Raw genomic sequence first — 22,595 nt, forward strand, 5'->3', positions numbered from 1 at the left:
CGGCGTTATTTTGCTATATCTGATTGTTTATGCATTCCGCCTTTCTCTTAGATACAAATTATACATTCCTTCGGTTAACAGTTACATAAGATATGAATTTTAATGCATAAATGAGCAAATTAACGATATTTCTCATTTAGAGTATCAGCTAGTCTATATCAAGTAGTAGATAACAAATCGTATAAAGCTGAGAGCTTACTAAATTTTATTCTAGTTCTCGTTTTGATAGCCAATTGAACTCTAAAGGCTCCACGAAAAAATTCACTTAAGGAAACATTTAAACCATTTAACACGTTACACATAGATTAAAGAGGAATTCCTCTTTGAGAATTAAAATTTCCTGCGGTAATTACAATCCTAAGTGAATTAACCTACCTGGAAATCACCAACCTGTATAAACATAGCCTACAAATAGACACAACTGTGAGACTTGTAACAAAATGCAACATTAAGCCATTATCTTCTACTACTCTAAGCGTTGGGGAAACTATCAGGAAACAATGATTTGGAACTGCTTATTGATCTTCTGAACTATTCTTCCAAGCAGTAAAATTATATTTCTAATCTGCAATTCAGAAAGTTGTGCAATCAGAAACGGAGTGCAATCAGAAACAGTATCAGCTCGGCAATTGAAGTAAACCTAACTCCCTTTGGGTTGAATTCTGACTCTAAGGTAGCAATAGAGACCGTCAACAACAATGTACTGCTTAGTAAAAATATTAATTTGATTGAGGATGATTGTGTTAATTTATTTGGAAAGGATATGTGCAAAGGTATTAGTTATAATAGCAGGAACTCTAATAGTGTTAGCTAAGAAAGCATTTTCACAATCTCAGGATTCTCTAAGATGGATGGGGTATTGTCCCTCCTGATATTAATCGTTATAGGCTGATCAACCAGCTTTTGTATAATTAAGTAATCCTTTTCCTAAAAAAATCTGCAATTCATCTCCAAACTAGTTAATTAAAAGCCTAAAATCACAAAAACCCAAAATAATCTTGAAAATATGGAACATTAAGTCGTTGCAAAGTTTGGCTTCTTATCAAAGACCTAATAACTTCTAGAGCAGCTATGCATAAACGGATAAACCAAGCCAATAGACGAGTTCCATTGTTAAAATCCCGACTGGTCAAATATAATAGATCAGCAGAACCTAAATTTATAGATTTAATGATATAAAGCTCAGTAATCAGATTATTAAAGAACAGACAACAGATTCTCGATCAAGGATCTCTGTATTATTGAACTACGAACTCGTTCCATATATGTTCACTGAAACATACTCAACAAACACAAACCACCAGAAAAGCTTACATCACAAGTGCAACATGATTTGCTCCACTTCCTTTCTATTTTGTAGATGTTGATGAATCCGGCTTCTTTGGCCGCGGTTTTAGAAAGGGATCCTGCAGATTTCAACAAAGAATTCAGTTTATTAGAACAAGTCAATTGGCCATAGTCATAGATAAATTTAGCAAGCTCATGGAGTAACCGAGCTGCATAAATATGTTCAAAAAGGCATTAATAGCAGGTTGGCATAAAAATTGTTGATCAAATTTTCAATAAACAAGATGAAAATCAACCAAAAACTTCAAATATGAATAATTCTATCCCGTGGATGCAATATTGTGAGAGATTTACATTCTAGGGAAGAAAAGAACATTTAACAATTAACATCCTAATTGATCGGAGAAAACTACTTTAAATGTGTGCGCGACTAAATTAAGACGCAATATTTCAAAATTTCCCCTAATTCTTGGTCTAACTCCATGATTAACCAAATCTAAAATTATGTTCAGATTCATTTATCAATTGAGTGAAATTTAACAGCTGCAGATAATTGCAATTCGTACATATAAAACTTTAAAAATTAATTGCTTCAACAAGGTTCAATAAAATAAAATTAAACCAAATCACAGCCAAACAGCAGCCGATGCATTCTAGAATCAGATCTAAACATGACATAGAAGAATAAATTCGTATAATTCCAGCAATCAAATTCTAATTACAAGAATTCTCTTATTCAATTAAAATCGAAATGAATAAAATAGGGAAATCGAGGGTTTAAAAAAAGGAAAAGAAAAAATTACGTTCTCAACGAATAGCAAGTTGGCGACGACAACCGCAGCCACTATGCCGCCGACGATGGAGGTTGGGCCCGTTAACAGACTCCATTTTCTGTAGATCATCTTCTCGCTCGACGATTTATCAGCTTATCCAAAAAAAGAATTGGTTTCTGGTTTCTACTTCCTTTCTCTTTTGTTTCGGTTTTGTTTCTGTATATATCACTTTTTTTCTCTCTAATGGTCCAGGTTTGAATAACTAGTGGGCCCATAATATTTGAGCCTGGGTTACAGTCCGGTAAAGAAAATAGAGGAAATTAGACTCAGCACTTGATTATCAAAAATAATTCCAAAAATACTTGAGCATCTTTTTTTTTTCTGTTAACACTTGATCCCACCTTTTTATTTCATCTAGCACTTGATTCCACATTTTTATTTCATCCAACACTTGATTTCACCTTTTTATTTCATCCAACACTTAACCCAACCTTTTTATTTCGTCCAACATTTAACTTCATTTTCTTATTTATCCAACATTTAACTCCATTTTTTTAAGGTTTAGAATTTAGATTTTAGAATTTTAGGGGTTTAGGGTTTATGATTTTAGGGTTAGGGTTTAGCATGATTTAGGGTTTAGGGTTTAAGATTTAGGATATAGGGTTTAGCATGATTTAGGGTTTAGCATGATTTAGGGTTTAGGGTTTAGCATGATTTATGGTTTAGGGTTTAAGATTTAAAATTTAAGATTTAGGGTTTATCATGTTTTAGGGTTTAGAGTTTGGAGTTTAGGGTTTAGGGTTTAGGCTTTAGCATGATTTAGGGTTTAGGGTTTAGTATAATTTAGGGTTTAGGGTTTAGAGAAATAAGATTTTAAGTTTTAGGTTTAATGTTTTTATTAAATCAAGTGCTAGGTGCAATTTGTTTTCTTTTGTAAGTATTGTCCGCAAATAAAAACGAACATAAATATTTTTGAGATTATTTTAACAAAATCAAGTATTTTTCAACTTTTCCCAAGAAAATAACACAGATTATGGGCTAGCCTATTTTATTCTCAAACATATGGGTCACAATTTCTCTTTTAAAATATACAATCTCTCTTTTGAAATATACAATTTCTAAGTTTATTTTTAAATTAATAACCTTTATTATTGCTATTTTTTACCTTCATTAAAAAGGAAAACGATTTTACAATCTTCCAGGTTTGTTAATTTAAGATTCATGCGAGATTCTTGCTATTAAACTCTCCACTATCTTTGACCATTTAATCCATCAATCTAACCTACCCATTTAGAATTTTAGGTGCACATGAGAAAAAAAATTGTCATCGCTTCTGCATTTTGAGTCAGATCTCACTTGAAAATGGTGGCTACATCGGTTCTCTGCAATTAATCTCTTGTTTTTTCTTCAAACAACCGTCTTTTCCTTCCAATCGGCTTGAGGAAGCAGTTGTTGTCGTGAGAGTCCTTTCCATTTTCATATTTTGGTTCTGAGAAAACGCCGGCCATCTATTCACGAACGGCGGCAGCTTCAAATCCAGACTGCCACTGATTTTGATCGATGAAGGTGATGATCCACGCCGCCGCTTGGATTTTGGTCAACATAGATTTTTTTTGTTATGAACACAGTTGTTATTAGTGAACAAATGTTACTTTATTCTTGTTTAAGCTTCTTGTTTTATGATTTTGATTAACTTTTACTAAATATTAAATGTTTTGTTTAGTTCTGTTTTAGTGTTATGTTTCTTGTTGGTTAACCAATAGTGTACTAATTGTAAACTAATAATTTTATTTTTTAATACACTAATGGTTAACTTTGGGAAAACTGCTGGATGTCTTCCAATGATGCTCTTGATTTTCTGTTGTAATATTTTTTTTCACTTATGTATCTGTAGTTGTTTATTGTTTTCTAATGGTTAATTAATAGTTAACTATATGTTTTCTAATAGTTAATTAATAGTTAACTAACTTTGTATGATTTTTTATATAAAAAATGAATATATATTGATAATTACTTTTTTTCAATTACAGTTAACTAATATGTGACTAATAGTTAACTAACAGTTATTTTTATACGTATGATTATTTTTAAAATAGTTGAAATTTGATGTTCAGTTGTTTTTTTGTTATATTTGAATAATTTTGAAAATAATTAGGGGGGTAGTTATATGTTTCCTAACGGTTAACTATTAGTTAACTATACTTGTGTTGGTTATCTAAAACATGAATACATAATGTTAATTATATTTTTTATTAGTTAAAGTTAACTAATAAGTTACTACTGGTTAACTGACAGTGAACTAATTTGGTATACTGTTAATTTTAGGATATATTATTGTTAGATTTATATAAAAATAATTTTATGATGTTAATAGTTTTTTTTATTAAATTTAATTTATTAATGGTTAACTACATGTAAACTGACAGTATATCAGTTTTTTTTACAAATAAATGAATTTATATTGTGTATTCATATTTATTGATTGTTTATGATGAGTTGATGAATTTCTTGTTTTGCTGGATTTTTTTTGTTTCTCAAATGCTTGTTGTTTTCATTTTTTTAATCATTTTATTTTTTTTGTTTCCCTTTTGCCGTTTTGGCATATAATTTAAATTATCAGTTACTATAATTAAGAATTATTAAAGATTTTTGAATATTAATTGCTATATATTTATGCTTTGAGATTTTGTAGGAGATTTTGATTCTTGTAACCACTTCCTTCCTTTTTTATACTTGACAGTAATCTTCAAATATCATAAAATTATTTGTGCAATTTGAAAACTTAAAAAGTATGTCATCAACTTTTTTTTGGTCAACAGTAAAAATCTAATTAAGTATAGCCATGTAGGGTACTTATTAATTTTCTCAACCCTAGCCATGTATAGTATTGGTTAATTGATGGGCTTTTTACAAAAAGGGATTTTAAGATAAATTCCTACAAAATATCAAATATTCTTAAACATATCCATCGATTAAAATTCGTTGAAATTTACGGTTTGACTAAAGTAGGTTGCAAAAATAAACTATTCCTTTTAAAAAATACGGTCAAAAGATAACAAATCTCTTCATTTTTTTCTGTTGGCAATTTAGTATTTGATGGTTGGCTTCATCCATGTTTCGCCTTCATCAAATGTTAAAACTCCAGCCTTTTTGGTATTTGGTGAATCCAAGATTTCTGTTAGCTGCATTTTGCTAAATAATTTGCTCAGTTCGAAGGCTGGTTTAGCTATGGAATCGGCCCCAATGTTCTTTTCTCGTAGAATTTGGTAAATTTTCCAACACCCTCCCTGTTCTTCCAGCTTTTGTAGCAATTTTTTAATTTTCACCAAGTATTTATTCATTCCTGCTTCTTTAGCTTGGAATTATCCTCTGACATGGTTTACCAGTAGCTGTGATTCGCTATGGATTTTGAGGATTTCAATTTTTACTTCTAAGGCCAAACCGAGTCCTGAAATTAACGCTTCGTATTCCGCCACATTATTGCTAGCATCAATTTTCATGTGTACACCATATTCTATTCTTATCTTTTTGGGTCCTTTCAGGATGACTCCGGCTCTAGCTCTTTTCACTCGAGGCTGATGCAGTATATTGGTTTGAGTTTCTTGTATTCTTCTCTAAATAGGATCATTCCAATTGATTCTTTTCTTGCACAATTGTACAAGTACATTGTTTCTTATAGTATCAGCCTGATCATGAGAGGTGACGAGATTAAAAATTTCTACAACTCTTCGAACGCTTCTTGGCATTCTTTATCACATTTGAACTTCTGCGAGCCTTTGAGGGATTTTAAGAATGGGAGGCATCTTTTGGCGAAGTAGGACATGAATCGCCCGAGGGTGGTGATTTTCATGTTGAGTTTCTGAATTTCATTTATATTCTGCATAGTTGTCATGTCCAATATCGCCTTTATTTTGTTTAGGTTTGCCTTGATTCCTCTTTGGGATATCATGAATCTAAAAAGTTTCCCTTCTTCGACTCTGAACGCACATTTATCCGGGTTGAGCTTCATTCCGTATTTGTTCAAGATCTTAGAGGTCTCCTCCAGGTCTTTTGGGTGGTCCTCATCCCTCGTGATTTTTATTTATCAAGTCGTCTATACATACTTGAACTCTCTTTCCGATATCATCTTTGAACATGAATTTCATGAGCCTCAGGTATGTGGCTCTGGTATTTTTCAAACCGAAGGACATTGCATTATAGCAATATGTTCTCCCATCGGTAATGAATGATATTTTTCCTTAATCTCCCTCCTCCATAGGTATCTGATGCTAACCTTGTGCCACTTCGCTGAGGCTCAACATAGCGTGTTCCGCCGTTGAGTCGACTAGTTGATCTATGTACGATAGCGGGTAGCTATCTTTTAGATATACTTTAATCAAATCGGTGTAATTTACACACATCTAATTCTTTCAGTTTGCTTTTTTCACAATCACCACATTTGCGACCCATTCAGGATAATGAAATTCCCTTAATAAATCCAGCTTTCATCAATTCTTCTACTTTGTCAGCAATTATTTTTTATTTTTCTACGGAGAACTTCCTTTTCTTTTGCCTGTCCGACGTCACATTTTCGTACACATTAAGTTCGTGGGTAATGATATTCAGATCAATTCCAATTATTTCTATGACTTTTGAGGCGAATATCTCTGTGTTTTTCTTTAGGATAACAATAATTTCTTCGGTGATTTTAGGAGCTATTTTGGCCACTATGTCCACTTTATTTTCTTCATCCAGAACTAATTTAAGCATTTTATAGTCTTTTTCTCCAATGTCAAGTTTTAATATTTTCTCGATTGAGAAAGTTGCAAACGATTTGGCTACTGAATTCTTATAACATTGTTGGGCGATCTCCTGATTTTCTCATATAGTGACGATCCCTTTGCTTGTTGTTATTTTCATGGTGAGTGATTTTATGCTGGTTACAACTGCCCAATCATGGACAAAAGGTCTCCCCAAGATGGTGTTATACGGAAGATCGATATTTACTCTGTTAAATAGTGTGGTCAATTCTTGATCTTTTTCTCCTTTTTCGATCTTCACCATAGGGGATTTTGCTCCCAGTGGGAAGATGGGCGGTCCTTTGGATCCTATCAGCGGGATTGTGACTTTATTTAATTTCGTTGATTTTCTTCCTAGGCACTCGTAAGCGTTTTTGGTCATCAAATTTATTTCACTTCCTTCATCTATTAGAATTCGTTCCATATTCCAATTGTCTATAATTATGGTAAGTCAGTTTTGGCTTAAGTTAGGAAGTAATTTGTTAAATATAGTCGTGTGTAGGCATCTCTCATCTGCTTCTATAGTAGTGAGATCTGACATGTTAGAGTCCTAGAAGGAAAATGATTCATTTAGAAAGTAGATCCCTACTTTGTAGCGTGATCTTTGGTCGAATCCTATTTGGAGAAGAGTCCTAAATAAAAATATCTTCATGCGTTAGTCTTTAACTCCGTTTAAGAGATCATCTTTGGTATTTTCTATATTTTCTCCGTGATTATAGCGTTATAGTTGAATTTGAATTTGATCTCTTAACGAAATTTACATATTTAGAGTTCGATCTTTATGTATATCCGACTCCTTGAGAAGTCGGTCAATGTCTACTCGGGCGAAGTCCGTATGAGCATGCTCTTAGGCAGGCGAATCTCTTAATTGGTAATTACTTCGAGACGAGTCTTGAGGTAGGCTTCATTAATTGGTCGAACCCTCACAGGATTCGGCTCACAATTGTGGTTTTGATAAAACGTGTTTCCATCATTTATGTCCCAATAATTTATTATATTTTATAATAGATAACCAAGTTGAACCGATTTTTTTCATTTTTAAAATCATTCTAAACCAACTTTTTTCAAACCGTACATACATTTTAAAGAATTATCTTTTTTTAAAAAAATTAAATCAAATCCGTCAGTTCGGTTGATTTTAGGTTCGTTATTTTGGATCAGTTTACATTGAAACTTAAGCATTTTTTATACTCAAAATCGAATCGAACCAATAACTATTTTTATAATATCAAATCGAACAGAACTAAAAAATTTCATCTTTCAAAACTAAAATGAGCAATTTTTTAAAATAATTAATATTTTCAAACCAAACAAAACTAGTCAGTTCAAATGTTTTTTTTGGTTCTATTTACATTAGAATTTCACTAAATGTTTATGTTCAAAATTAAATCGGACTGAAAAGGCAAATTTTTCATCAAATTTATTTTATATTATAGTTGTAGCACCTTTTTGCAATTAAAGATTTATCTAAGACTACGTTCTAAATATGAAAAGTTAATTTAATTTTTTCTGCTCTAATTTAAAAAAAAGATTATAATTAAAAATAAAATAAAATTGATTATTTTAAAAAGTAGGATAAGAATCAAAAAAATCTGAAAAGTGGAACATTATTAAATAATTATGCTTTAAAAGGGAAAATGCCTTCACATGCATTTGAAGTACTCCTAAATCATTGCACTTCAAAAGAAAAACAAAAGGTAATAGTAAATCATTTTGATCTGAATAATGCTTCCTTTCAAGCAAATAACCGTGAATGTTTGTGGTTTCCGGCCAAAGTAGAAATAAAATAATCATTCAGCAATAATGATTCAACTGAATTTTAATAAGGGTTAATTCCAAATTCATACACGAACTTTACCCTAATTTGCAATTACAACATAAACTTTGAAACTTGGCAATGTTAGTAAAAAAAAAAAAAAACTTTACACTTTTGACAAATCGATACACCAAATACAAAAAACGCTAACATGAACATTGTAAAATACCGCCATGTGTCCTTGCGTGATTGGTCGGTGTACCAATTTGCAAAAAATAAAAGTTGATTACTGACATTGTCAAATTTTAAAATTTATGTTGTAATTGTAAATTAGAGTAAAGTTTGTGTATGCATTTATAATTAACCCTTTTAATAAAGAAACTTTTGGTGGGATTTGAAATAAAAAGGCAAGGCTGATTGATTGATTGCTTATAATACAAATTTACATCATGATTATATTAGTTCATCGTCACTATTCTAACATAGTATTCAAAAATATTCTAATATCATTACGTCAATGCTTATTCTTCTTTTCAGCATTCTAACATCACATTTCAATTATAGAGTTGCCAATACTTACTACCAACAAAAAATATTTCTTTGAATTCGATTCATGGCTTCAAATTAATCTAAAACATAAGTAAATTGCATGTACCCGATGATGATATGATGACTCCTTCTATCAAATCAAATGATTAATTCTCTTACACTACAATCCTCTTATTTAATTTTGAATTTAAGGAATAATTAGTGAATTTATTAATTTTAATTACTATATATTAGTGAATTAATTATCTAAGTATTCATTAAAAAAATTAATTATCTAAGTGGGATAAATATTAAGAAAAGTACATTGTAGTATCTTTTAAACCTATTTACAAAAATACCATAAAATTTTAAAAAAATACATTTGTACTAATGGTTTTACTTTATTTAATTTTCATTTAGATCAGTAAAACACTGCCAAAGTTTGGTAAGCGCTTGCCGGATTTGGCCGGAATTTTTTTTCAGTTGACATCCGATCAATAGATGGTCAAACTTGCTACGTTCATTGTTGAGCAGTGGACTTTTAATTTTTCATGGATTATATAAATGAGTATTTCTTAAATATTTTTTTAGATGTATTTTAAATATTTGTTTGGATATTTTTTTTTATATATTTCAGTATTTTTTGGTGTATTTTTTTTATATTTTTATAATATTTTTTTATTTTAGTATCTCGAGTTTTTTTAATTTCTTACTTGTGTTTTATAAAATAAAATTGGATAGTTTTAAAAAAACCATCTAGTATTACTATGATTATGCACAATCTGTTTTTCTTTCTTTTCTATTATTTATTTCCTAAAACTCCGATTTTATAGTTCTTTTTCGATTCTGACGTTGAAAACTTGTCAATTTTATTGTATTTCGAATTTTATCATTTTAATTGTATCCTAATTTTTTAGTTTTTGTCAAGTATTTTTACTTAAATGATCAAATCATTCAATTAACCATGTTTAAAGATAAAATTTAATTTATTTTTATTTTAAAAAGTACAAATAAGCCTTTATTTTTAAAAACTAACTAAAAACCAGAATCAAATTAAATCTGATTTAAATTCTTATTAATTTAACTAAATCTATATAACTTTTAAACATGTACAATTAATATATAATATACATGGAGAACGTTTTTGAATTTTTTTCAAATGAAAAAAACGCCAATTCAATATTTCAGGGTTCAATTGAAACGATAAAATGTAAAATAGGTGAAATTGATAATTTTTCAAAACATAAAGGTATATGATCGAAAAAGGATTATAATGTAGATTTTTTTTAAGGGTATTAAGCCTTAGTAATTTGCATGCCAAAATAAAATAGATCCAACAATTGAATATTGGGTTAAGCTAAAGGCAATATAATAGCAAATTAGAAACGTGAAAGCCATAAAACTAACAAAAACGTCAAACAAATACGAACCAAGAAACTTGATAGCCTAAGCCTTACGTTGGATTTGACATCACCCATCATACATTGTACTCCTAGTCCTTCCAACTATTTTTTTTCTCTAGAAACAAACCTCCTTTTTCTCAACTTTTACTTCACAAATTCTTCAACCCCCTCTGTCTTTTTTTAATCATAAATTCTTCTTCTTCAACCCTCAACAATAATAATAACTCCATGCTCCTATTAATCCTCTTCTATTCAACTCTCTCCACCAAACAATATTATAACCACTTACACCAATATGGAATTCAGTTTTGTTTGGTCTCAACATATGTATTACTGACCCATTTAAACATTAAATTTAGATTAACAAATTTGATATTGAAAAAATTACTTACATATACAGAATATTAAGATTAAATTAGAATTAAATTATAAAATTTGCATATTTTATAATTAAAATGTAATACTTTATTTTTTTTACATCACTTGCATTTATATTACATTTTATCCATTTAAAATTGATACACAATTTTTCTTCTATTTTACATTATAAGAAATCATTTATTATTTGAAAATTAGTTATCATATATACTCTTACTAATTTTAGTAAAATGTATTATAATTAGAAAATATATAAAAAGAGAACAAATTACTACTCCCTCCGTCCCAATATGGTTGTCCACTTTGAGAAAATTTTTTGTCTCAAATTTTTTGTCAATTTTCAAAAAGTAACAATTTTTACACTCAACTTTCCTATATTATTCATATTTAAAATCCACTAATGATGAGTAAATTGAAAGTAAATTGCAAGCGGGCGCTATATTAAATAAGGGCATGACGAAAAGTAAGAATTTTTTTTACAAAATCCATAAACAATGATTGTTTTTTTAAACTGTGTGATAAAGATAAAGTGGACAACTCTATTGGAATAGAGAGAGTACTATATTAAATATCAAATTCATCAAAATTATTTTTATCAATTTTCAAGTCAGTTGGCAAAATATTCTCAGAGTTTAAATCGGATCGCGAATTCAAACTATATTCATGTATATAACCGTTTAAAAATTGGAGCTGAAAGTTTGTCTTCTGCAAGAGGACGCTCAGATGGAGATTATTCTGAAATATAGAAGATTTTAAAGGTCAAATAGAGATTATTCTAAATGTTGGAAAATTCTTATCTATACATGTTTCATAAATTTTTCATGCACCTATCCAATGAAGTGTTAGAAAATCTAACATACTTTTTTCTCTTCACTCGTTATTTTTTTTCATTTCTCTAACACCTCACTGGATAGGTCCTTAAATTTTTCATAAACTGGGTCTAGATAAGAACTTTCCATTTTAAATATATAGATTTTTTAACAATTTCTTTTTTTAATTTGTTTTTACATTAAATTGGGACAAAGGGACCAAGAAATAGAAAGGATTTTTATTCCCCACACACAATTCATTTGTATAATTGAGAATTTAAAATTAATCAAAGCTCTATATAAAGCATTACATCATCTTCATAGTGCTTTATCTCTACCACACAACTACAACAAACCATACTAATAACAACAAAAGCAGAACACCAAAGAAAAAAAGTAGCTTCAATGGCGGAAACACTAGCTCAAACAACAACCCATGTAGCCATACTACCGAGTCCAGGCATGGGCCACCTCATCCCACTCGTCGAGTTAGCAAAACGACTCGTTCATCAACATAATATTTCCATCACCTTCATCGTCCCATCAAATGGTCCGCCTTCAAACGCTCAAAAATCCGTTCTTCAATCACTTCCGGCCGCCATAACGTCTGTATTTCTTCCGCAAGCAGATTTATCAGACGTACCAACTGATGCAAAAATAGAAACTGTAATTTCCCTTACTATTTCTCGCTCGCTGGCTTCTCTCCGCCACGAGCTGAAGTCCATCGTTTCGACGACGGGGCTCGCTGCTTTGGTGGTGGACCTTTTCGGGACGGATGCATTTGACGTCGCTAGAGAATTTAACGTTTCTCCGTTCATTTTTTTTCCTTCTACGGCTATGGCTTTGTCTTTGTTTTTTTATCTGCCTGAGCTTGATAAAAATGTTTCATGTGAGTTTTATGAGCTACAAGAACCCGTTAAAATTCCCGGGTGTGTACCCGTTCCCGGGAATAAATTACTTGACCCGGTTCAAGATCGGAATAGTGATGCGTATAAACGGGTTCTTCATCAAGCAAAGAGGTTTAGATTAGCTGATGGTGTGATGGTTAATAGTTTCACGGACTTGGAAGAAGGGGCAATTAAAGCTTTACAAGAGAAAGATCCATCGGGTAAGCCACCGGTTTATCCGGTTGGTCCGCTTGTGAATATGGGTTCGACCCGTCCTAGTAATAAGGAGGAGGATGCAGAATGTTTGAGGTGGCTGGATGAGCAGCCACATGGCTCCGTTTTATTCGTTTCATTTGGAAGTGGTGGGACCCTTTCTTATGATCAGATCAATGAGTTAGCTTTGGGATTAGAAATGAGTGGGCAGAGATTCTTATGGGTCGTAAAAAGTCCGAATGATGGAGTTGCTAACGCAACTTTTTTCAGTATCCAAAGTCAAAATGACCCGTTGGATTTCTTACCCAAAGGGTTCATGGTTCGGACCCGAGGGCGCGGTCTGGTAGTTCCATCATGGGCACCACAAGCACAGGTATTGAGCCACGGCTCGACCGGTGGGTTCTTAACTCATTGTGGATGGAACTCTACACTTGAAAGTGTGGTCAATGGCGTGCCGTTAATCGCATGGCCTCTATACGCTGAGCAGAAAATGAACGCCGTCATGCTAACGGAGGATATCAAGATTGCTATTTCACTGAAAAATAGTGATAGCAGCAGCATAATCGGGAGAGAAGAGATCGCAAATGTAGTTAGAAGTTTAATGGAAGGCGAACAAGGAAAAAAAGTTCGTAATAGAATGAAGGACTTAAAAGACGCAGCAGCGATGGCCATAGGTCATAATGGTTCATCCACACGAGCGCTATCTGATATAATTCTCAAGTGGAAAAACTCGAAACGTAATTAATTCCAATGCACAATAATTTAAAAAATATGTGTGTTCGATATATCTTTATTAACATCATGAGATTAAACTTTTAGACAATGTTCTTCCCAAAAGATAAAACAACTGCAATTAATTCTGTATAATCTCTCATAATTTAGTTATTTTTGTTTTCTCTATTTAGACATAAACAGTACTAGTTGTAATTATTTTCTACTTTTCTTCAGCTTTTTGGCTTATCCTGCTTCCTTTTTTTTCCCCTTGTGTACTTGAGAATTTATTAATTAATGTAGTATCTGTATTATATGGTCCACTCCACGTGACTGTGTATAATAATAATAGATAAATGATTTCGATGGGTTGATGAATATAAATGGATTATTAGTGAACAGTCGCTTTACTTGTAGCATTTTTATGCTTTACATTTGTTTATTAAAAATAAGATGTAGGTTGAGAAATATAAGTTTGTGGCCATGATGGATGTATATTAATTAATTTCAGGACCAAATTGGAATAATCCAAATTGAAAGGACGGGACCCCTAAGTAAACAAATTATTTTATAAAATTAAAACATTATATGAATTTTTTAACCTCTTTTTATATATAAAAAATTCTTAAGGTAATAATATTGAAATACATAATAGATCAATTGATACAAAATATTATTAACCAAAAAATCGCTCTATTAGAAAAAACAAATCATTAATAGAAATTTGAAGATGGAAATTTTATAAATAACAATAAACATGTTGAATTCAAGGATTGAAAATTTCCTAACACCATTTATACTTTTAAAATTGTTATTTTTAGTTTGTTCCGCTGCAAATTCCGCCTTAACGGGAAGCATCCGCGCCAGCAGGCGAAGGCTAGATATAGATAGATCTTCTCTTTCACCTCCAACCGCCCAAACAAAGTTTTCCTTTAACTTACCTTCTCTAAAACTTTAATTTATATCTGTAACCCGAACTGAGTATATTTTACCGATAAAAATCAAAAATTGAATTTAAAGACCGAACAAATAATAACTTAAAATTATGTACAAATAAACTCCAAATATAATAAAATCACGCCAAAAACACACAAAACTTAGAATCATAGTAATTTTATTTAAACTATTAAAAAAATAGGAACAAATTTAAACACATCTGTGAAAAAATTGTGATTTTCAGTTTAAACGAGAAAACTCAGTTTAGAGAATTAAATTTATTTTAAAGAAAAGTTAAGAAAATATTTTTAATTAGAATAGTAAATTGTTAACTGATAAAACTCACTTTTTTTTCCATCAAAAATAAGTCACTTTCACTATAAGTGAAGTGGGTGGCTGCCATAGACAACACATTAATTGCATTTGATTTGCGTTTCATAGTTACTTTATTATTATAGAAAATGTAATGGGAAGGAAGAATAGGTATGTAGAATTGTGAGGATATTAAATTTTTTAAGTCACTGAATTATTTTAAATATTATAAAAAAATATTAATTTTAAATCGTTAGAAAATGGCTACATTAAATTATCGAATTATTTCTCATGAAAGTTACTGTTTTTGTCACGACCCATTTTCATGAATCGCGATCGGCGCTAGGGTATGGGTAATGTAGTACCAAAACCCGTATCTAATCTTTCAATTAACATACGTTTAAACCTGCAGAAAACCAATGCTCGGAGGCAACCGAAACTTCAGCCTAAATCTAGCAGTTATAATATTCAGCAATTAAAATAACATGCTTTCCAATAATAATATTAATTCGGTTTAATATAAATAATTCTGAATAGTAATATAACATGCCAAAGCAATAATATTCTAGTCGGACCAATCCGACAACAACTAAAATAAAATAAAGACGTCTAGTCAACTACAGCGGTCTAAGAATAAAATAGTTTGACAGTTTATTAAAAATAAATGGAACCTCCGAGGAAAAGTAAATGCGGAGATCACCAGACTCTCTCAGATCATAACCCTGGGAAAAATTGGGAAAACAACGGGGTAATATATACTGAGATGAGTTTATACCACTATCTATATTTATTAAGTGGAAAACCTTTAAAACCGTTTAAAACATTTAATAACGATATTACGAATAATAGTTGGAACCCCTAATTCACAAATCTAAATAAACAATATAATTCAATAGGTCTGGTCCCGAGAGCTGAGTTACACCGAGTTACCACTGACCACACTTTACCATATTCAGAGTCCCGAGTTACTCTATTTAGTCCCGAGAGCTATACTCACACTGAGTTACCACATTACCATAAATACCTTACCAGATCATCACCAGTGCGCGCACAGTCCTAATGATGCCCATTAGGTAGCATGTTCCAACTAGAAGCCATAATATAAAAAGTATATATATTTATTATTAAAATAACAATTTACTTAATAAAGCGGTAAATAGTAAGTACAAACTCACTACTTGCTAATCCACGTGATAACCGGCAAGCAACTAATCCTGGTTCACCTCTGGAGCACGAACAACAGACGGGTCTAGACAAATAAAATAATTATTAAAAACAGACCCTAACTCTAGAGAGTACTAGACACCACATAGGACTAGCACAACTAACACGTCAGAATTAAATAATCCAAAGCAACACAAAAATACACAAAAGGTAATAAAGTCCAATTAATATAAGTCTATTGAGTTCTCGCTTTAAAATCCAATTTATAAATATTATTTAATAATCTTTAAATAATAATTAATTTTCAAATATTGGGTTAGCCGAGTTATCGTTAACTACCAAGCTAACCTCACTTGTCGGGTGACTCAAGTCTAACCCGACTCAAAACGTTTATCAAATATAAACCCGAGTTTATATTTATAAAATAATTCGATAAAATGATAATCCATATTAAAAGCAGAACTCAATAACTTCAATTTCAAGTAATCCAAGTTACCACCAAAAAATCTAACCATTTAAAGTTTATAAAAATTTAGGGACTAAACTGTATTTTAGCCAATTTGATATCAAGTAATTACTTTTGTTTATAATTAAAAACAAAATATAGTTATTAATCAAAAGTCCCCTTAATTAAGTTATAAAATAAGTTCGAGGGCTAAATTGTAATTCAACCGATTTCATGTCAAATTGATATTCTTACTCAAATATAATTACCCGAGTAAGTATATTAACTAATTTTATAATTAATTATCGTTTTCAATATTTAATTTATATATCAAAGTAAAATTCAAATTATTAGGTAAGGTTTAACTTTAAGGACTCATTTGATTTATAACAAAACAATGAATGACCAAAGGACTATTTTTCCATCTCTTTCAATTTGAAACAGATCAACCCGCCATGCTTGCAATTCAATCAACAAGCAACCATTAAATTTTATCAATCAAACAAAACCATTCCCTCCAAACTTACAACATGAACAATACAATCTGAAACCATGAGTTAGAAATCTAAACAAATAAACGACCTAGGTGAATAACCAAAGAATAACAGTAGCAAAATGCAAGGCAAGGACAAGGGCAACAATTCAAACAACAACTCAACCGTGACATTCAAATTGATAGCTTAAACTGATATTACTAATCATTCCAATCGATTTATAACCATTTACATAGAAGAATCATTGACAAAAGGAAAGAATAGGATCGGCAGCAACATATAACTCAAGAACAGTTAAGGCAAACCAGAAAACGGAAACCGTACGGCGAATGGAACGAGGTCGATTACGTACCGTTCAACGAAAACGAGATTGGGAATCGTAGAGAATTGAGTCTAGAACGTCTAAGATCAAACGGTTTTGATTTCGATCTAGAAACGAATAAGAACGATCAAAAATACGGAATTGCCGCTTTGAACATAAACTGAATTTCAATGGTTTAAGAAACTTACCAGACAGCGACCTTTGGAGGACGATAACTGTTTCGTTTCTCAGCGAACGAGCAAGAGGATGACGGCTAGGGTTAAAAGGAAGTGTGATGTAGATTTTCTGTTTAGAAATCGTCTTTAAATATCGAATGGATGTAGGCTAGAATCGTGATGCAAGAAGGCCGGATGCAAGGCATCACAAAGGCTGTGATATTCTCGAACGAGAACAGCCCATTTGGGCTTGGTTCTCGTTCGAGAACCCCTGGTCTCGTACGAGACCATGCCCTAAACAAGATTCTCATTCGAGAATCTTAATTCTCGAACGGGAATTGATCCAATTTCTTTTTTTTTTGATTTAAAAATATTAAATGGTTGAACCACAAATTTACCCACTCACGAACCTGACCATTAACTTAGATTTTTACTTCAAAACGATCGGAAAATTTATCGGAAAAACGCTGAAAATTTACGGGGTATTACAGTTTTAAAAGAAGATCATTCAGTTTATCACAAATTACAAAATGGATATTAAATTATACCGTTTTGTTATAAATGATACTAAATTATATTCCCTCCGTTCCATTTAAAAAGTCTTATTTGCTTTTACACACAGATTAAGAAAATATATAATATCTTTGTCTTTTTATATTATTTCATGTTTTGCCTGATAATGAAATTTTGCATACAGTCGCTTTAAAATGACTAAATGAAAGGTAACATAGGATATTCATTGGAAAAATATTCTAAAAATAGAAATGTGATAATCCAAAATGAAATATGCGACTTTTTAAACGGGACGGAGGAAGTATATTTTTTTATAATTGTGACATGCCACGTAGGATAAAACGCAAAGCGTTTAATGCGTTATGATTTGAGTAACATCCCATAAAACAATTTGATTACTTAATGACTACTCCCTCCGTCTCAAATTAATAGGCAGTTTAGGACAAAGACGAATGTTAAGAAATTTATGATCCCTAGATAAAATGAGCTAATATATAAAAAAATATCATACTCCCTCCGTCCCGTTTAAGAAGGGACATATCCCATTTTTATTTGTCTCATCTAAGAAGGTCATATCGTGTTTTTTGTGCCAATTTATATTGAACTTCTACTTTTATCCCTTTAGTTATTTCAATATGTATTAAATGCAACTCAATTTACAATAAATCTATACTATTATTAGGAGAAACTACACTAATAAATAGGGGTAGACATGACAAAATAAAATATTGTCTTATTTTATTAATTTTTATGCAAAACTCATTTGTCCCTTCTTAAACGGGACGGAGGGAGTATTTTTCTCATTTAATAATAGTAATTTTTGTCTTTTTGTGATTTTTTTTGTGTTTTCAAGATATTCCCTATAATTAATGAAGGTATACTTGACAATTACTTATTTAAATAAATATCTAGTGTTTATAATTTACGACAAAAAAAATTGAAATAGTGTTTATCAATTTAGAACGAAGCGAGTATTTTTTAAAGATTTAAAACTTAATAATTTCTCTTATATTGGAATAGTGACATTGTGAGTTTAATATCGACAATCGTGACGTGCTGCATCTTCAAATTGAATGCTGGCTAGGGTCCAATGAAAGATCAATCACGGAAGCAAAATTTCATTTGGCTATTCACTTAATTGTGACCAACTTTTAAACGTTCAAAACAAAAGAAATAGACTTTAGACCATGTTTGGTTCATGGAATAGGTGCGGAATGGAATAGCTATTCCGTATAGAATGACAATTCTTTGCTTTACTTCATGGAATAGGTATTTCAAAGAATTGCTATTTTATAATTTTGTGTAATAAGAACTCCTCTCAAAAACTAAAGAATGGCTATTCCATTCCTCATGGAATAGCTATTCTATTCCATACTATTCCATTCCATGAACCAAACATGACCTAAGATTTAACTCAATAATGGAGTTGAGGTTTTATGATCGTTCATAAGTTAGGTTGTAAAAGATTAAGGTAAACAAATCTATTAATTAAAAACCGATGAATCTATTAAATTAAGATTAAATTATTTTTTAATCAAAGTAATTAAATTAATTGAATAAACTGAAATCAGATTAACTGAATTAATTAATATTTTAAAATTATAAAACTGAAACGAAAAAATTAATCAATTATCTAGTTAAACCGATAAAATAAAAGTATACTAATTTAAAATAAATACAATATATTTATTTAAACAAATATTTAAAGTTGTTATTAGTATTTGAATCAATTTTATTATTAAATAAATTGGCCGAATTGATTAAATTAACCAAAACATTAAATGAATAAATCAAAATTGATGAAATAAAATAGTTAATTTAATTTAATTTAGTTAAATTTTAGCTCGCCTCTATATAAAACGAACCATATATGTGAAATTTTATCATTAAATTGTTTAAATAAATTTGTTTTCTATATTCATGATTAAATTGGTATAAATATTTATTATTTAATTGTTAAATCTCATAAAATTAAGTTACAAATATTATTCTAAAAAATTGAATTGATGAAATTATTTTATTAAATCAAACTGAATGTATGGTTATACAATCAATGGACATTGTTATTCTTAACAAAAGTATGCGTGGTGTTCTAATTATCAAGAAGCCAGGGCTTATTCCCACCCGTAGTTTATAATTTTGAGGTCTTTTATCAGTATAGTTCTTAAATTTAATTTTTGATCTGTAGACTTCCTGACTTTCAGTTTGACGATCACAAAATTCCTGGCGTTCATTTTTCATCTAACACCGTTACCAGAAGCTGAGGTGACATTTAAAAAAAATAAGCACACTCCACATCACATGACATGTCATTAAAACACCCTAAAAATCTAAAATATCCAAAATACCCTTAAATTATTAAATTATATTTTTTTTTTAAATAAAATTTAAAAAAGAATTAAAAATTCCTTCATGAGAATCCATATGAATTCGCCTGAAAATGAACCTTTTTTCGTCTTCCATTAAAAATGAACAGAAGACAAACAGAGCTTCTTTTGTTTTCAATGGGAGACTAACAAATATTCTATTCATCTTCAATAGCAAACCCAGGTGGGCCCGCCATGAAATATGAATAGAGGTTCGTTTTTAGGCGAACCTAGGGAGACGACTAAAAGGAGAATGGAGGTGGGCGGCAGCTGGGAGTAGGGGTGGAGGTGGCCGACAGGGATTAAGGTTGTTTTTTAGTTTAAGAGGTTTAGGGACATTTTAGGTGTTATGATGAAGTGTCAAATAATGTGTTATGGGTTTTTTTAGGTGTCACGTCATCGAAATTAACGGCGTCAATCTAAAAGTGGATAGAAGGAATTTATTGGCCGTGAAGTCAAAATTAGAGAATTTACCAGTAGAAAATTGAACTTAATGACGTTGACTATAAAGTCAGGAACGATAGGTGAAATTAAGCCAGAGAAGCCATTGATGTTTTGGAAGAAAAGGATTAAGGTTTATTGAATGAATTGCAATAAAATTTGGAATGTATCAACTAAATGGTTATGAGAGTTGGAACAACCTAACAATGCGTAAATATTTCAATAAGTTTATAAGACCTATATCATTTTAGTATCTTCTAAATATAATTAAAATTATGCAGAATCGGGTGACTAAACTCACAATTACCAACTAATAATAAAAGGCTTAAATTAGATTAAGCAGAGATGATAGACAAATTATTTGGATGATTAGTTGCCATGTTAAAATCAATTAGGTTTAGAGGTCGTTTTGCTTTGTACTTGCTGACCTTTTTGTATCTTGTGAAATCCCATAAAAGTGAAAGATAGCTAACAAAGGAAGGCCAAACTCCTCTTTAAGTCCATGTGCTTTTATAATTTTAGTTTGGCCAAATAACCAAAAGGCTAAACCTATTTTAAGGTCCCTGAACTATACATTTTTTGTTCATTAGGTCCCTCAACTTTTATTTGGCTTCCTCAAGTCCCTAAACTTTCATTTTTTTTGTTTCATCAGGTCCCTCAACTTTTATTTGGCTTATTCAGTCCCTAAACTTTCGTTTTTTGGTTCCTTAGGTCCTTAAACTTTGTTTTTTTTTACTTCATTAAGTCCTTAAATGGATCTCGCTTAAAGGACCTAATGAACCAAAAAACAAAAGTTTAGGGATCTGAGAAAGACAAATAGAAGTTGAGGGACCTAATGAACCAAAAAATGAATGTTTAGGGATCTGAGAAAGCCAAATAGAAGTTAAGGGATCTGATGAACCAAAATTTGTATAGTTTAGGGACCTTAAAATGGATTTAGCCTAACCAAAAAACACCAAACTTTTGAAGAAAGTTTCACAAAAATCTAAATCTTTCAATTTTATCAAACTTATCTGAAATACATGATTTCATTTCAATTTTTTCCAAATCTCAATTGGCACATGATTGTGCTTATGTGGCGCTGATGTGGCGTGCCATATAATGTGCCACCATATCTATTAGTAGGTTAAATGTTCATTTAAGTTCTTACTTTAAAAAAAAATCTATACCCTTAAACTTTAAATCATTTCACCTTAATTTTTTTTTCAAATTTAAAAAAATACTCTAAATAATCAATATTATAATTCAAATTAATTTTTAAATATAAATTAATTTGTTTTTTTAAAATAACTAAAATCCGTTTGTTTTTTCCGACCGTTCCACCTCTAACACTATTTTCGATTAAATAAACGAACTAATTTAAAAAATTAAAATTTTATGCATTAATATTTTTATATAATTTTTTAATTTTGTTTTTCGGAAAGCGGAGGAGCGGCTTCTCCTCCTCCGGCGAGGAGGAAAAGCTGCTCCTCATCTTTTAAGGAGCAGCACCGAAGCTGCTGCTCCATAAACGAGGAGCAGCAGCTCCTCCACGAGGAGGAGGCTCCTCGCAAAAAAAAAATATTAATTTTTTTGGAAAAAAATTAAAAAACAAATTATCGGAAAAATTGTTGTATGCGAGGGGGACGGGAGGATTATTTAATTAGTTTTAATTTATATATTTTATTTATTTATAGACAAAATAAATGAAGAAGAGAGTTAAAATGTTCAAAAAAATTTATAAACATAAAATTGGTAAATATTTTAATCTTTAAGTTGAAACGATTAAAAGTTAGAGGGTATAAATGTTATTTTTAGAAAATCTTAAAATTTATTTGGATTTTTTACCTAGCATTCGCCAAGATGGCATACGTGTGGCATGCCTTGTCAGCGCCACATATGCAAAATTAATTCAAAATTGAGACTTGGACAAAATTGAAACAAA

At 30.7% G+C, this 22,595-nt stretch overlaps 1 protein-coding gene across 1 annotated transcript; it reads left to right on the forward strand.

Moving 5' to 3' along the window:
* Window positions 1-12,002: 12,002 nt before the first annotated feature.
* LOC126688163 (hydroquinone glucosyltransferase) lies at window positions 12,003-13,759 on the forward strand. Its single transcript, XM_050382766.2, has one exon. The coding sequence runs from the start codon at window positions 12,118-12,120 to the stop codon at window positions 13,555-13,557; it is 1,440 nt and encodes a 479-aa protein (XP_050238723.1). The 5' UTR covers window positions 12,003-12,117; the 3' UTR covers window positions 13,558-13,759.
* The last annotated feature ends 8,836 nt before the right edge of the window (window positions 13,760-22,595 follow it).

The sequence above is a fragment of the Mercurialis annua genome, linkage group LG6, assembly GCF_937616625.2.
Source record: "Mercurialis annua linkage group LG6, ddMerAnnu1.2, whole genome shotgun sequence".
In the NCBI taxonomy this organism is placed as follows: domain Eukaryota; kingdom Viridiplantae; phylum Streptophyta; class Magnoliopsida; order Malpighiales; family Euphorbiaceae; genus Mercurialis; species Mercurialis annua.

What these genes read in the sequence shown, in the direction of transcription:
- LOC126688163 (XM_050382766.2), top strand. Translation starts at nt 12,118, where the DNA reads ATGGCGGAAACACTAGCTCAAACAACAACCCATGTAGCCATACTACCG.